Source organism: Myotis nattereri (assembly GCF_964212035.1).
Source record: "Myotis nattereri genome assembly, chromosome: 21".
Taxonomy (NCBI): Eukaryota; Metazoa; Chordata; class Mammalia; order Chiroptera; family Vespertilionidae; genus Myotis; species Myotis nattereri.
The window spans coordinates 943,521-957,500 of NC_138097.1; the positions used below are offsets into that span (position 1 = coordinate 943,521).

The 13,980-nt window shown below is 61.6% G+C and overlaps 1 protein-coding gene across 1 annotated transcript; it reads left to right on the top strand.

The window, feature by feature from the left end:
- Positions 1 to 1,697: 1,697 nt before the first annotated feature.
- MINAR1 (membrane integral NOTCH2 associated receptor 1) lies at positions 1,698 to 11,883 on the top strand (the record flags this gene model as incomplete). The annotated part of the gene is made up of 3 exons (XM_081114916.1): positions 1,698 to 4,064; positions 7,526 to 7,777; positions 11,146 to 11,883. 3 exons carry the CDS (start codon positions 1,698 to 1,700, stop codon positions 11,341 to 11,343), a joined length of 2,817 nt encoding a protein of 938 aa, XP_080971042.1. The 3' UTR covers positions 11,344 to 11,883.
- Positions 11,884 to 13,980: the final 2,097 nt, after the last annotated feature.

A 13,980-nucleotide genomic window follows, 5' to 3' on the forward strand; every position in this document is an offset into this window, starting at 1 on the left:
TTCGTTCCCGAAACTCCATCCTCTCTGGGCTGAACCCGCGGAGCCCGAGGGTTCCGTGGACCCCAGTTTGGGAAACGCCACAATGGACGCTCAGCCCTCTCCCAGGAGGCATTGAGACCGCATCGTCCCCGCCCAGGGATAAGGGGGCCACACCTTATTAGACGCATCGATACGGTTTCTTTGCCTCTTTTATGAAGGGCCTCGACGCCCAGCACACAGGCCGGTTAGGTTTCTGCCTTTACGCACACGGTTCCTCCTGCCGCGGCGCCGGCCTCCGTGCCCGAGGCTCGCTCCGTTACCGGCCTGCGTGCGGGCCTCACTCGCCTGTAATCTTCCCCCTGAGGATGTCTTTGTCTTGTTTAATATACTAGAGGCCCGGTGCACGAATTCGTGCACCAGTGGGGTCCCTCGGCCTGGCCTGTGGGATCGGGCCAAAACCGGCTCTCTGACATCCCCCGAGGGGTCCCGGATTGCGAGAGGGCGCAGGCCAGGCCGAGGGACCCCACCAGTGAGTGATCTGGGCCAGGGAGGGACGCAGGAGATTGGCCAGCCGGGGAGGGACCGCGGGAGGGCTCCAGGACATGTTCGGACCATCTCGCTTAATCCCGATCGGCCGGACCCCAGCAGCAAGCTAACCTACCGGTCAGAGCGTCTGCCCCCTGGTGGTCAGTGCATGTCATAGCGAGCGGTCGAGCAGCCTTAGCATATCGTTAGCATATTATGCTTTGATTGGTTGAACGGCCGACTGGTCAACCAGACACTTAGCATGTTAGGCTTTTATTATATAGACTATTTCAGAAAGGAGGGGAAGGGGAGAGAGAGAGAGAGAATCATCACTGATGAGAGAGAATCATGGGTCGGCTGCCTCCTGCACCCCGGGCACGTGCCCTGACCGGGAATCGAACCCTGACCTCCTGGTTCCTAGGTCAACGCTCAACCACCGAGCCACGCTGGCCTCTTGATGTTTTTGCTTAGAAAATCACAAAATCAGAACTTTTAAGTGACACAGACCTGAAAGGAAGAAGAACGCACGCAGGGAAAATGACTGTTAGCATTTCAGGAGAGAGTTCACACACAGAGACAGAGAGAATTTGACGTATGACAACATGTCTTTGGCAGCGTGCTTTGTCACTTCAGAAGAGGCCCGTAACGATCAAACCTGCCCAGCCCCCTCTTCCTGCAGCCCTGTGACTTATGAATGCTGCCTGGTATCCCACCGTCTCCACGGACGACACCGTTACGTAACCGATTGGATGCCCGGGTTATTATCGCTGTCTTTTTCTATTACGAACCGCCCCGAAGAGACATATTGGCAGCACTTTTATAAAACACATTTTTGTTGATTTCAGGGAGGAAGGGAGAGGGAGAGAGAGAGAGAAAGAAACATCGGTGCTGAGAGAGAATCGTGGATCGGCTGCCTCCTGCATGCCCCCCACTGGGGATCGAGCCCGCACCCCGGGCCTGTGCCCTGACCGGAAATCGAACCCTGACCTCCTGGTTCCTAGGTCTATGCTCGACCACTGAGCCACACCGGCCGGGCCCTGGCATTTCTTTATGTGTTTGACAACAAGCTTGACTTGAAACTCCACTGGTGTTGATAACTCTCTTTTCCGCCCTCTCTTTTCCGATGCTGTCGCCGTAGAGCTGGCCGGAAGGTTCCGTGCCGTCGGCGAGCCTCCGGGCGTCCGTCCGGAGCCATGGAGGCCGGTCCGGACGCCTCCCTGTTCCTGGTGAAGATCCTGGAGGAGCTGGACAGCAAGCGCAGCCACGTCTCCTACCAGGACCTGTGCAGGTCGCTGTGCGCCCGCTTCGACCTGCCGCAGCTCGCCCGGCTGCGCAGCCTGCTCTTCTGCACGGCCTGCCTGGACCCCGGCTTCCCCGCCACCTTGTTCAAGGACAAGATGAAGTGCCCGGGGAACAACCAGCAGTCCAAGAAGATCATGGTGGCGGCCGACATCGTCACCATCTTCAACCTCATCCAGATGACGGGGGGCGCGGCCAGGGAGAAGCTGCCCGCCGCCGGCGGCCGGCCCGAGGCGCGCCCGAAGGAGGCGGCCCCTGACTCCTGCCGGCCCGACGACCTGGAGGAGGCCTGCGAGCCGCTGGGCTGCGGGCTGGCCGAGGGCCCGTTCGGCCGGGCCTTCCCCGCCAGGCAGCCGGCCCCGTGCCGGGACGTGGACTGCGCCGACTGCCCCCAGTTTGTACCCGTTTCCGAGCCCGACTTCCTGCTGGGCGTCGGGCAGGAGGCCAAAGCCCAGGCCGCCTCGCTGGACCGGCTGCAGGCCCTGGCCCCGTACGCGGCGGCCAGCCCCCAGCCCTGTGAGATGCAGAGGACCTACTTCCCCATGACCCTGGACAGCGAGCCCGTCTCCGATCAGGACTCGCTGCCCGGGCCCCCCGACGTCAAGGGGACCTTCGTCGCCAACGTCGACGACGACGGGCCCTTTGGGGTCCAGTCCTGCGTCCAGAAAAGGAGTATCTTCAAGGAGGATTTTCACAACCTGCTGCCCGTGTCCCCCGGGTTGGTCGGCCCCGCGAACCAGGCCGAGGGGGAGCACGGGGACCCCCAGAGCCGGAAGGAGCCCCCCAAGGGCCCCTTCTTCAATCACAGCTTCGAAATGCCCTACAACGGCCGGTACCTGAACGCCGTGTACTCCCCGGTCCCCGACAAGAGGCGTGCCAAGCACGAGAGCCTCGACGACCTGCAGGCGTCCACGTATTTTGGGCCCACTCCCGTGACGGGGACCCCGGAGGCCAGGCGCTGCCCGGGGGGGAGGCCCGGCAAGCAGACGCCCTGGCCGGCCAAGAGCTGGAGCCTGAACACGGAAGAGATCCCCGACTTTGAACGGTCCTTTTTCCACGGGAACCCGTCCCGCGAGAAGCTGCGTTACCCCAACCCCGGCAGCCCGGCGCCCGGCTTCCCGGCCCTGGACCAGCGCCCGGCTTACCTCGCGCCGACGACGGAGCAGCAGCCCATGCTCCCTGCGGGCTACGCGGCCACGGCCAACGGGCTCCACGCTCAGGAGCTCTCGTCCCCCGTGGACGTGGAGGAGCGCGAGCCGGTGAAGAAGAAGTTCAAGGACAAGAGCATCGGCTGCACCGGGGGGCAGCTCAGCTCCGACACCAGCAGCGTGGGCACCCAGACGGAGCAGCCGGTGCCGGAGCCCAAGACCCGCCGGGATCTGCCGGGCAGGTACGGGGACAGGCCCGCCGCGCGGCAGTCGGACGACGACTCGGAGGTCGTCAGCGACGACATCAGCGACATCTTCCGCTTCCTGGACGACATGAGCGCCAGCGGCTCCACAGGGGTGATCCCCTCCTCCTGCTACAACAGCACGGGGTCCCTGTCCCAGCTGCCCAAGTCGGACGGCGACAGCTCCCCGGAGCGCGGCGGCGGCAGCGGCCACATCGTAGCAGCCGCCGTCAAGCTGGCTGGCAGCAGCGAGCTCCCCGGCGGCCAAGGAGAAAAGGGCAAGCGGCCCGAAGCGGGCCACCGCTCCGAAGAGGAGCTGAAGACCAGCGTCTGCAGGCTGGTGCTCAGGGTCGGCGAGATCGAGCGCAAGCTGGAGTCGCTGTCGGGGGTCCGCGAGGAGATCTGCCAGGTGCTGGGCAAACTGAATAAGCTGGGTCAGAAGATGGAGCCGCCCGAGACGGCCAGGGTGCAGGTGGACCTGAACTCCCTGACCAGCGGGGCCGCGTCGGACGAGAGCGCCTCCCCACGGGTGTTCCGGGCCCGCAGCGGCTCCCGTGGACCCAAAGCGGACGGCGGCGGCGGCAGCAGCGGCGGGGGCGCCGACTGGTGCTGCTCAGATGCCAGCGGTGGCAGCAACAGCGAAAGCCTCCGTGTCAAGGCCTTGAAGAAGAGCCTGTTCGCCAGGCCGTCCTCCCGGTCGCTGACGGAGGAGAACAGCGCCACGGAGTCCAAAATCGCCAGCATCTCCAACTCGCCCAGGGACTGGCGCACCATCACCTACGCCAACCGCCTGGGCCTGGACGAGGAGGAGGCGGAGGTCAGAGACCGAGGCCCCGGGGGGAGCAAGGACTGGCGTCGGAAACCCAAAGAGGTAATTGAGACTCCGGCTCGCGTGGCCGGGGCGCGGCTCCGTGCGTGTCCCGGGGTCCAGGCCAGCTCTACCCCCCACCCCATGGGGTGGGCTTCCCACGTCAGGGCAGAGAGCAGAGCACAGGCAGGCGGCCGGGGTCAGCTGGGAGGAGCTGGTGCAGTGACCCCCAGGTGTGGGAGCCCAGATCCTCACAGAATAGGGCGGCGGGGTGGGGGGGGTGGGGGAGGGGGACACGGCGGGGCAGGCACAGTCCCCGAGGATGTCAAGCAGCAGGACGCGGGCAAGGAACACGAAGGAAGTGACGTAACAGTGTCCCTTTCCTGGACTTCAGTGCATGCATGGCGTTCCTTTTTTTAAAATACATATATATTTTTAGCCCTGGCCAGTGTGGCTCAGTGGATAGAGCGTCGGCCTGCAGACCAAAGGGTCCCGGGTTTGATTCCGGTCAAGGGCACGGACCTCGGCTGCAGGCTCCTCCCCGGCCCGGGCCCTGGTCGGGGCGCATGCAAGAGGCAGCCCATCGGTGTGTCTCTCTCACATCGATGTTTCTCTCTGCCTCTCCCTCTCTCTTCTGCTCTCTCTAAAAATCAATGGAAAAATATCCTTGGGTGAGGATTAACAAAATAAATAAATAAGTAAATAAAAATATATTTTTATGGATTTCAGACAGGAAGGGAGAGAGAGAGAGAGAGAGAGAGAAACATCCATGATGAGAGAGAATCATGGATTAGCCTCCTGCACGCCCCCTACTGGGACCCAGGTCCCGCGTTCCCCTTGGGGCCTCTGAACGCTGGCTTCAGCGTCTGAGACCTTCCCAAGGGGGTGACTGCTGGTCTCGGCCCCCCCCCCGGCCCCGCCCTCAGTCGTCTTTGCTCAGATGGTAGATTTACACTTGTGTGTAGAAGCCTGTGGTGTGTGTACACTGGCTTCCCGGTCAGAACGCAGGCTCCCCGGGGGCAGGAGCAGTGAGGCAGGTGTGCTCAGCTGGTAGGCTTCCCTCCTTAGAAGTCAGGTTCAGCCCAGCTGGCGCGGCTCAGGGATGGAGCGTGGACCTAGGAACCAGGAGGTCACGGTTCGATTCCAGGACCTGGGCACAGGCCCGGGTTGTGGGCTCGATCCCCAGTGTGGGGCGTGCAGGAGGCAGCCGGTCCATGATGCTCTCTATCATTGATGGTTTTCTCTCTCTCTCTCCCTTCTTTCCTCTCTAAAATCAATAAAAGTATATATATATATATATATATATATATATATATATATATTTAAACATATTTTTATTGATTTTTTTTTTTACAGAGAGGAAGGGAGAGGGATAGAGAGTCAGAAACATCGATCAGCTGCTTCCTGCACACCCCCTACTGGGGATGTGCCCACAACCAAGGTACATGCCATTGACCAGAACCGAACCTGGGACCCTTCAGTCCACAGGCTGACGCTCTACCCACTGAGCCACACCGGTCAGGGCAATAAAAGCATATTAAAAAAGAAAAAAAAAGTCAGGTTCAAACCCCAGCCGTCCCACTGACGGGCTGTGTGACCCTGGGTCCGTGTCTCACCCTCTCTGATCTGAGCTTCGCGTCCAGAGTGGGGACGATGGATTCAGCAGGTGCTGTTGGGAGGATGAACGAACTGAGATAATGCGCCTTAGGCCCTGAGCAAGGCCCTCGGAGGACTGTGATGTGATGGCGGTGGCGGAGGCTGCTGGCATCGGCCCGCCCTCAGCTTGGTGTGGGCCACGCCCCCAGCTTAGTGAGGCCCCGCCCCTAAACCGTTGAGCCCCGCCCCTGACTTGGCAAGGCCCCGCCCCATCTTGGTGTAGGCCCCGCCCCAGCCTTGTACAGCCCCACCCGCTCCTGGCTCAGTGTGAGCCCCGCCCCCAGTTTGGCGAGGCCCCGCCCCCAGCTTAGTGAGTCCCTGCCCCTGGCTTGGTGAGTCCCCGCCCCTGACTTAGCGAGGCCCTGCCCCATCTTGGTGCAGGCCGAGCTCCCAGCCTTGTGCAGCCCCGCCCCAACTGGGTGAGGCCACGCCCCAGCTCAGTGTGGGCCCCGCCCCCGGGTCAGTGAGGCCCCGCCCCCAGCTCAGTGAGGCCACGCCCTCACCTTGGTGAGGCCCCGCCCCCAGCTCAGTGAGGCCACGCCTTAGCTCAGTGTGGGTCCCGCCCCGGGTCAGTGAGGCCCCGCCCCCAGCTCAGTGAGGCCACGCCCTCACCTTGGTGAGGCCCCGCCCCCAGCTCAGTGCAGCAGGCAGGCAGTGGCAGCTCAGTGAGGGCCAGTGATGGCGGGGTCGCGGGAAGGAGCAGAATGAACACAATCCCCAGCCTCTTAGAGGACACTCCGCTGATGAGTTCGGACCCGGGAGGCAGCCTCGCCTCCTCATTGGGGCTGAGACAGGTCCCCGCTGTCTCCCCATCAGTGTCAGCATCTCAGCATTAGCCCTCGTCTGTTCCAGCGCTCGTGGTCCTGTTGGGGGTGAAGGGGGTGCGGGGATGGGGCGCTGCGCTGGTCCCAGCCCAGGTGTCAGCCACAGTCCTGCACACACAGCTGCTCCGTGTAGCAATTTCCCTGGAGTCAGGGGTTAGGAGGCCGACAGACAGCGAGCCCTGCCCTCCGGGGGCTCCCAGGCCAGCGGAGGAGACAGATGGGCAAACCTGGGGGTACAGTTCCCCGGGGACAGTGCCGGCCGCGGGTCTCTGTCCACGTCCCATGGGGTGACATGCTGGGCACTGACCCAGTGTCGGTGCATCAAGGAGGGCTCCCTGGAGGAGGAGGCCTTCTATAGGGATCTGAGAGCCTGGAGTTAGAATGAGGAAGTATCCGAAGGCCTGGTGGTAGCAGGCTTCACAGACAGAGAACAGAGTCCCTGGTGCCCACGCAACTCAGGGACCGAGAGCGTCAGGGGTGCCCGCTGTGCTGGGCGCCTTCCCACCCACCCCCACCGCTGTCCACTCTGCTGTCTGGATCTCCAAGGCCACGCAGATGTCTCTGAAGTCACTGGAGGCCCCCACGTGCGCCCTCTGGCCCGGCTCCTTCCCCCGGGAGCAGCGACATGGTGTCCGCAAGCTCCTGGCGGGAAAGGCCATGTCTTTTACCCCTGGTACCAGGGACCAGTTGGCAGGAGAGAGAGGGAGCGGGCAGTAACGGTTCAGCAACGGTTCCCTGAAGCCAGGCGAGGAGGTTTAGACCAGCTTCACCTCTGGGCTGCTGTGCGCCCTGGGCCAGTCACTGAGCCTCTCTGGGCTCCGTTTCCTTCCCTGACCACGGGGAGGGGGTTGGGGAGAGAGCAGGGGTGCCGTGAGGCTTGGGTAAAGCCGTGTCTCCCTGGCACAGAAATGCTCGCTCCTGGTCGGACCGTTCTCTGTTTGTTTGGGGATCCCTGCCTTTTGCCATCTGATGCCCATGGGAGGCCCGGGGCCGAGGGTGGCTGCCCGGCCACCCTGAGACCCGCCCGCGCTCTGCCCCCTGCAGGCGGACAGGCAGTACGACGTCCCCCCGCAGCACCGCCGGCCCAAGCAGCCCAGAGACCTCCTGGTGGAGCAGGTGTTCAGCCCGCACCCCTACCCCGCCTCGCTCAAGGCCCACCTGAAGAGCAACCCGCTGTACACGGACATGCGGCTGACCGAGCTGGCCGAGGTGCGGCGGGGCCAGCCCTCCTGGGCCGGCGAGGAGTACGCGCGGAGCGTGGGCGACAAGGGCAAGCTGGCAGCCCTGGACCTGCAGGTGAGCATGGGGGAGGGGGGAGAGCCGGGGGGTGCGGAGAGGGGGGGGCCGGAGGGGGAGGGAGAGGGGGTGCCACGCCCTCCAGATGCAGGAAGGGACCACCGTGGCCCAGACCTGCCTGTGCCCGGGGCCTCCAGCTCCCTGGCCCCGCCCCGGAACTCTGAGCAGAGAGGTTAACAAGCGGGCTCCTGTTTTGTTACTTGTTAGCAAACATGTAGCTGCTGTTTTTTAAAAAAATATATTTTTATTGATGGCAGAGAGGAAGGGTGAGGGAGAGAGAGAGAGAGAAACATCCATGATGAGAGAATCATTGACCGGCTGCCTCCTGCATGTCCCCTACTGGGGATCGAGCCCAAAACCCTGACATGTGCCCTGACCGGGAATCGAACCTGGGACCTTTCAGTCCGCAGGCCGACACTCTACCCACTGAGCAACACCAGCCAGGGCTGTAGCTGCTGTTTGGTTACTTATCTGCAAACACGTAGCTGCTGTTGGTTAACTGTTTGCACACATGTAGCTGCTGTTGGTTACCTGTTTGCACACATGTAGCTGCTGTTGGTTACCTGTTTGCACACATGTAGCTGCTGTTGGTTACCTGTTTGCACACATGTAGCTGCTGTTGGTTACCTGTTTGCACACATGTAGCTGCTGTTGGTTACCTGTTTGCACACGTGTAGCTGCTGTTGGTTACCTGTTTGCACACATGTAGCTGCTGTTGGTTACCTGTTTGCACACATGTAGCTGCTGTTGGTTACCTGTTTGCAAACATGTAGCTGCTGTTGGTTACCTGTTTGCACACATGTAGCTGCTGTTGGTTACCTGTTTGCACACATGTAGCTGCTGTTGGTTACCTGTTTGCACACGTGTAGCTGCTGTTGGTTACCTGTTTGCACACATGTAGCTGCTGTTGGTTACCTGTTTGCACACATGTAGCTGCTGTTGGTTACCTGTTTACACACATGTAGCTGCTGTTTTACTTGTTTGCAAACATGTATCCCTGAGGATGCCTCGCTGATCTGCCGGCTTTGACCTTCTGACTTGTAAGCATACATTTACGGCTCCGGCTCCGCACCAAGCGCACGTGCTCATATCTGCTCAGGAGACCGGAGCCAAACAATCTCATGTGACACAAGCTGGCTTCTCCCTCCCTATGTAGCACGCGGGGTAGCATGTGGTGGGAGCCAAGCTATGGACGGCGGCCACCAGGGCCTGCGAGGGCGGGTGTGCCTGGAGGGCGTGCTGTCTGTCTGCCCACAGGCAGGGCGGGCTGTGCTCACTCATTTTGGTGGCAGCTGCACCGTCTGCCTATGTCCCCGCTGGTCACCTCAGGGGCTCAGGCCCGGCCGGCGTGGCTCAGTGATTGAGCGTCAACCCATGAACCAGGGTTCAATTCCCGGTCAGGGCACAGGCCCGGATGGCGAGCTCGATCCCCAGGGTGGGGCGTGCAGGAGGCAGCCGATCCATGGTTCTCTCTCATCATGGATGTTTCTCTCTCTCTCTCTCCCTCTCCCTTCCTCTCTGAAATCAATAAGAATATATTTTTAAAAATTGATAAAAAACAACAACATAGATCTTCGGATTAGAGAGCTTTAGGTGACATGACTTAAAAGTGTGCAGCTGCGCCCTGGCTGGTGTGGCTCAGTGGATGGAGCGTCAGCCTGCAGACTGAAGGGTCCCGGGTTCGATTCCAGTCAAGGGCACATGCCCGGGTTGTGCGCTCAATCCCCAGTGAGGGACCTGCAGGAGGCAGCCACTCGATGATTCTCTCTCATCGTTGTTGTTTCTCTCTCTCCTTCTCCCTTTCTCTCTGAAATCAATAAAAATATATTTTTTAAAAAAAATGTGTGCAGCCGGTCGCACAAAATATGCAGAAACAGCTTCACAGGCTCTGGAGGGCGTGAGCAGCACGGCTCAGGGACGCGGGCCCCATCTCAGGGCCCCGTCAGCATCTGGACCGCCTTCGGGGTGTCCCCGGGGCCCACCTGCGGGCGCCGGGGCAGGTGCAGGCCCCGTTCCCTCTCTGGTGCTGGGGAGGCCCGATGAGGACCGAGCACGCTCGCCTGGGACCCCCGGAGGCCTCGGCGCCATTAGAGCGAGCAGCTAGCGGGAAACCTAATTTAAAATATTTTATTCCCAGGCTGGCTCCAGGCACATAAAGCGTGCGTAATGACCAAAGGGAGCCGGGTGCCTTCTGGCGGGGTTGGATGGGGAGAGTGCATGTCGGATCTGGGGTTCACGCACCGTTCCCCTGCGGGGCCGGCTGGGGAGGCCGGGAAGCAGGTGGCCGCCTGCTCCATCCTCCGGGGGCCGGAGCCTGGCTCCCAGGTGCCCGGCAGGGGTGGGGGGCTGAGCCTCCAGCCTTTCCCCCCGAACCTGCTCTGAGGGCGCGCCAGCCACTTCGTTCCAGCAAAACCTGGCCGTCCTGGGTCCATCTGTCCCTCTGAGTGTCCGTGACAAAGCCCAGGCCTCAGCACAAGTATGAAGACACGCGTTCTAACCAGCGGAGCTCAGGGCAGCTCAGGGAGCCCAGGCCTCGGGGACCCGCAGTCGCAAAGGCCGAGAGCCGTCCATTTTCAAGTGTCCACTTTCTTCTTCTTCTTTATAGAATATTTTTATTGATGTCAGAGAGGCAGGGAGAGGGAGAGAGAGAGAGAAACATCCATGATGAAAGAGAATCATGGATCGGCCGCCTCCTGCACGCCCCACGCTGGGGATCGAGCCCACAACCCGGGCCTGTGCCCTTGACCGGGAATCGAACCTTGACCTCCTGGTTCATAGGTCGACGCTCAACCCCTGAGCCACGCCGGCCGGGCCGATAGCCTTGCTTGAAACTTCTCCCTTCTCAGGGACCCCCCCTGCTTGCCCTGCGGTGGAGCCAGCCTGTTCTGGGTCGTGTGCCCTTGAATTTCAGTCTCATGTTCCTTGGCCCTGTTTTGCTCGCTTATACACAGACGACCCAGAGGTCGTGTGGGTCAAAACATGATGGCATTGCCCGGCCGGCGTGGCTCAGCGGTTGAGCATCAACCTGTGAACCAGGAGGTCAGGGTTCGATTCCCGGTCAGGGCACAGGCCCGGGTTGCGGGCTCCAGCCCCAGTGTGGGGCGTGCAGGAGGCAGCCGGTCCATGATTCTCTCTCATCATGGATGTTTCTCTCTCCCTCTCCCTTCCTCTCTGAGATCAATAAAAACATTAAAACACAACACAGTGACATTATAGTCAGGCAGGGGCAGGTGCCTGGCCCGTGGGGGCCGCATGGGCAGGGGCTGGGGGCAGTGTGGGGCCAGGAGCGCGGGAGGCCGGCTGTCAGGATGGCGTTGACCTGGGCCCGGGGACTCGCCGTGTCTCTGACGCCTCCTCTTCCCTTTCAGACGCAGGAGTCCCTGAACCCCAACCACCTGGAGTACTGGATGGAGGACATTTACACGCCCGGCTACGACTCCCTCCTGAAGCGCAAGGAAGCCGAGTTCCGCCGGGCCCGGGCCTGCAAGCTCGCGGCGCTGGTGGCGGCCGCCGCCTGCACCGTCATCCTGGTCATCGTGGTGCCCCTGTGCACGATGAAGTCCTGAGCGGGACCCGCGCGCGCCGGGCCCCCCACGCCCCCCTCCGCAGGCTGAAACCGCGTGGCGCGAGGCGGCGGGAGGCTGAGAGGGAGACCGGACCCGGACCCTCCCCCCCAGGGGCCGCCGAGGGTCCTCAGGAGGCTCGCATCCCCCACGGACGTCCCCTGCCTGGGATCCCGGAAGGCCTGACGTCGGATGCGCTTTTTAAAAATTTTTCGTTTATCCTCTCCCCCGAGGATATTTTCCTATTGATTTGTAGGGAGAGTGGAAGGGAGGGGAAGAGGCAGAGAGAAACATCGATGTGAGAGAGACACATCGATGGGTTGCCTCCTGCACGCACCCCGACCAGGGCCCGGGCCGGGGAGGAGCCTGCAACCAAGATCCATGCCTTTGACCGGAATCGAACCCGGGACCCTTGGGTCTACAGGCCGGCACTCTATCCACTGAGCACACCAACCGGGGCTCGGATGCGTGTTTTAGACTGCAATGGGGTTTCCTACCGAACGAATGGAATGAACAGCCAGCGATACAAATGGAATGATAAGCAAAAAAAAAAAAAAGGCGGGAACATGGATTCGATTCTTTCCAATTCCATGGTGTTTCAGAGGCAACCCCCCAGAGTGAGGAGGGAGGGGTGCTCTGCTGTCCCCCGTGCCCTAGAGGGCTGCAGGGAGGCCACAGGGAGTGTCCACAGGGCACGCCCCTTCTCGGCTGACTTTCATCAAGGGCTACGACACTCCCTCCCGCCCTCCCGGGGCCACCATGGAGTTCACAGCGGATCTTTCCCGAGAACCTCCGGCCTCGCCCTCGTGCCCACGGTGGGAAGGAGCCGATGGCCCCATGGGGCATGGCACGCAGGAGGCGCCCTACTCTCTGCTCCCAGGCCAGGGGACAGGCCAGGCCATGCAGGCCGACACCTTCCTGTGCCTGCCTCACGGGGGGAGGGCTGCTCGCGGACAGTGGGAGGCCCACGTGTGGAGATTGTGACCCCTCGATCCCCCACCCCAGGGTCCCCCGTTCCTGCTGGGCTGTGGGGCTCCGCTCCCCGATTTACGCTCTTGCTCGGGAGTGAGGGGTTCAGGCCTGTCCTTGTGCCTTGAAGGGTAGAGACGATGACGCGACCTCGAAACCTTGACGTTCTGGCCGTCAGCCGAGGCCTCTGCGCACCGTGTCCAGGGCCTTTGCAAGCGTTTGTCGATGGAGACGCTGGGCTATTCTCAGCGCCCCCAGCCCCCGGTCCGGGGTTCTGAACACGGGCCCGCGTGCCGACGGTAACCGCTCCGTAGCCACGTAGCCGTCGATCTCTCTATGTCGGCCTCAGTACCCACTTTGGGTTCGTCGTCTTCTCTGTCGGGTACTGGCAGCCGCTGCGGTTTTGCGGGATCGTGGCCTCTGTTCCCACCGGCGACGGAGCGGGCTTGGCCATACCGGGCAGAGAGCACCCCTCGCAGCGTTCGCCCCCCGACGTCGTATTGCAGGCGCAAGCCAGTGCTGGACAGGAACCGGCTGCCCCATCATCACTAAAGCTCCCGAAAAAGATGCCAGGAAAACATCTCGGATGTTCGAGCCTCAGGGGCCCAGCGTCCAGCCCCCCGAAACCCCCTGATTACGCTCAGCCGCTGCGTCCGGCTCGGGGGCCCGCCGTCGGGGGAGACGGGACACTCGTGCTGTTGGCCAGGCAGGGACGCTGCCCTCGAACCTGGGGGTGGGGGCTGCCTTTCGGGAGGCCTTCGGGGCACCCGTCCGGGTCTGGGGTTTTCCCCGCGGCGACCGAGATGGGAGCCCGAGACAGGAGCCTGAGGACATATCACGGAGCACAATCTATCGGCCGCTCTCTGTCGCCGGAAGTTTAGTCGTATGGTGCCCCGTATGGGGTCGGGCACATTAAATAAGGTTGTTGTTGGCTTTTTGTTTTGTTTTGTTTTGTTTTTCACCCCAAAGGGGAAGTGGTTGTGGCCCTGGGGGGCGGGAGCTCCATCCGCTGCCCCCGGCCAGCTCTCTCCCGCGTCCCCGCCCCTCCATCGTCCCGGCACCACCGACGAGACCCCTGAATGTCAGAGGCGGGCGGTGCCACCCTCTTGCTCCGTCTGGCCAGGAGCCTGGCGACCCAGGGAGGGGGTGACCCTGCGCCCTGGCCCACGACGCATGGGGGCGAAGGGACCCTGTGGGATTCTCTTCTACCCTTTGGGGATCTGGGGAGGCCATCGGAGCTACAGGGTTTTGCTCCAAGCCCAGTAGAGCAGCGGTTCTCAACCTTCTGGCCCTTTAAATACAGCTCCCCATGCTGTGGTGACCCCCAACCATAACATTATTTTCGTTGCTACTTTATCATTGTCATGTGGCTCCTGTGATGAATCGTCATGTAAATATCTGATATGCAGGGTGGTCTTAGGTGACCCCCGTGAAAGGGTTGTTCGACCGCCAAAGGGGTCGCGACCCACAGGTTGAGAACCACTGCAATAGAGCTTTTTTTTTTTTTTTTTTAATTTTATTTTCTAAATCCTCACAGGAGGGTATTTCCCCTCCATTGATTTCTAGAGAGAGTGGGAGGGAGGGAGGAGGAGGAGGAGGTGAGAGAGAAAGAAACATCGATGTGAGAGAGACACGTTGACGGGTTGCCTCCCGCACGTGCCCTGACCGGGG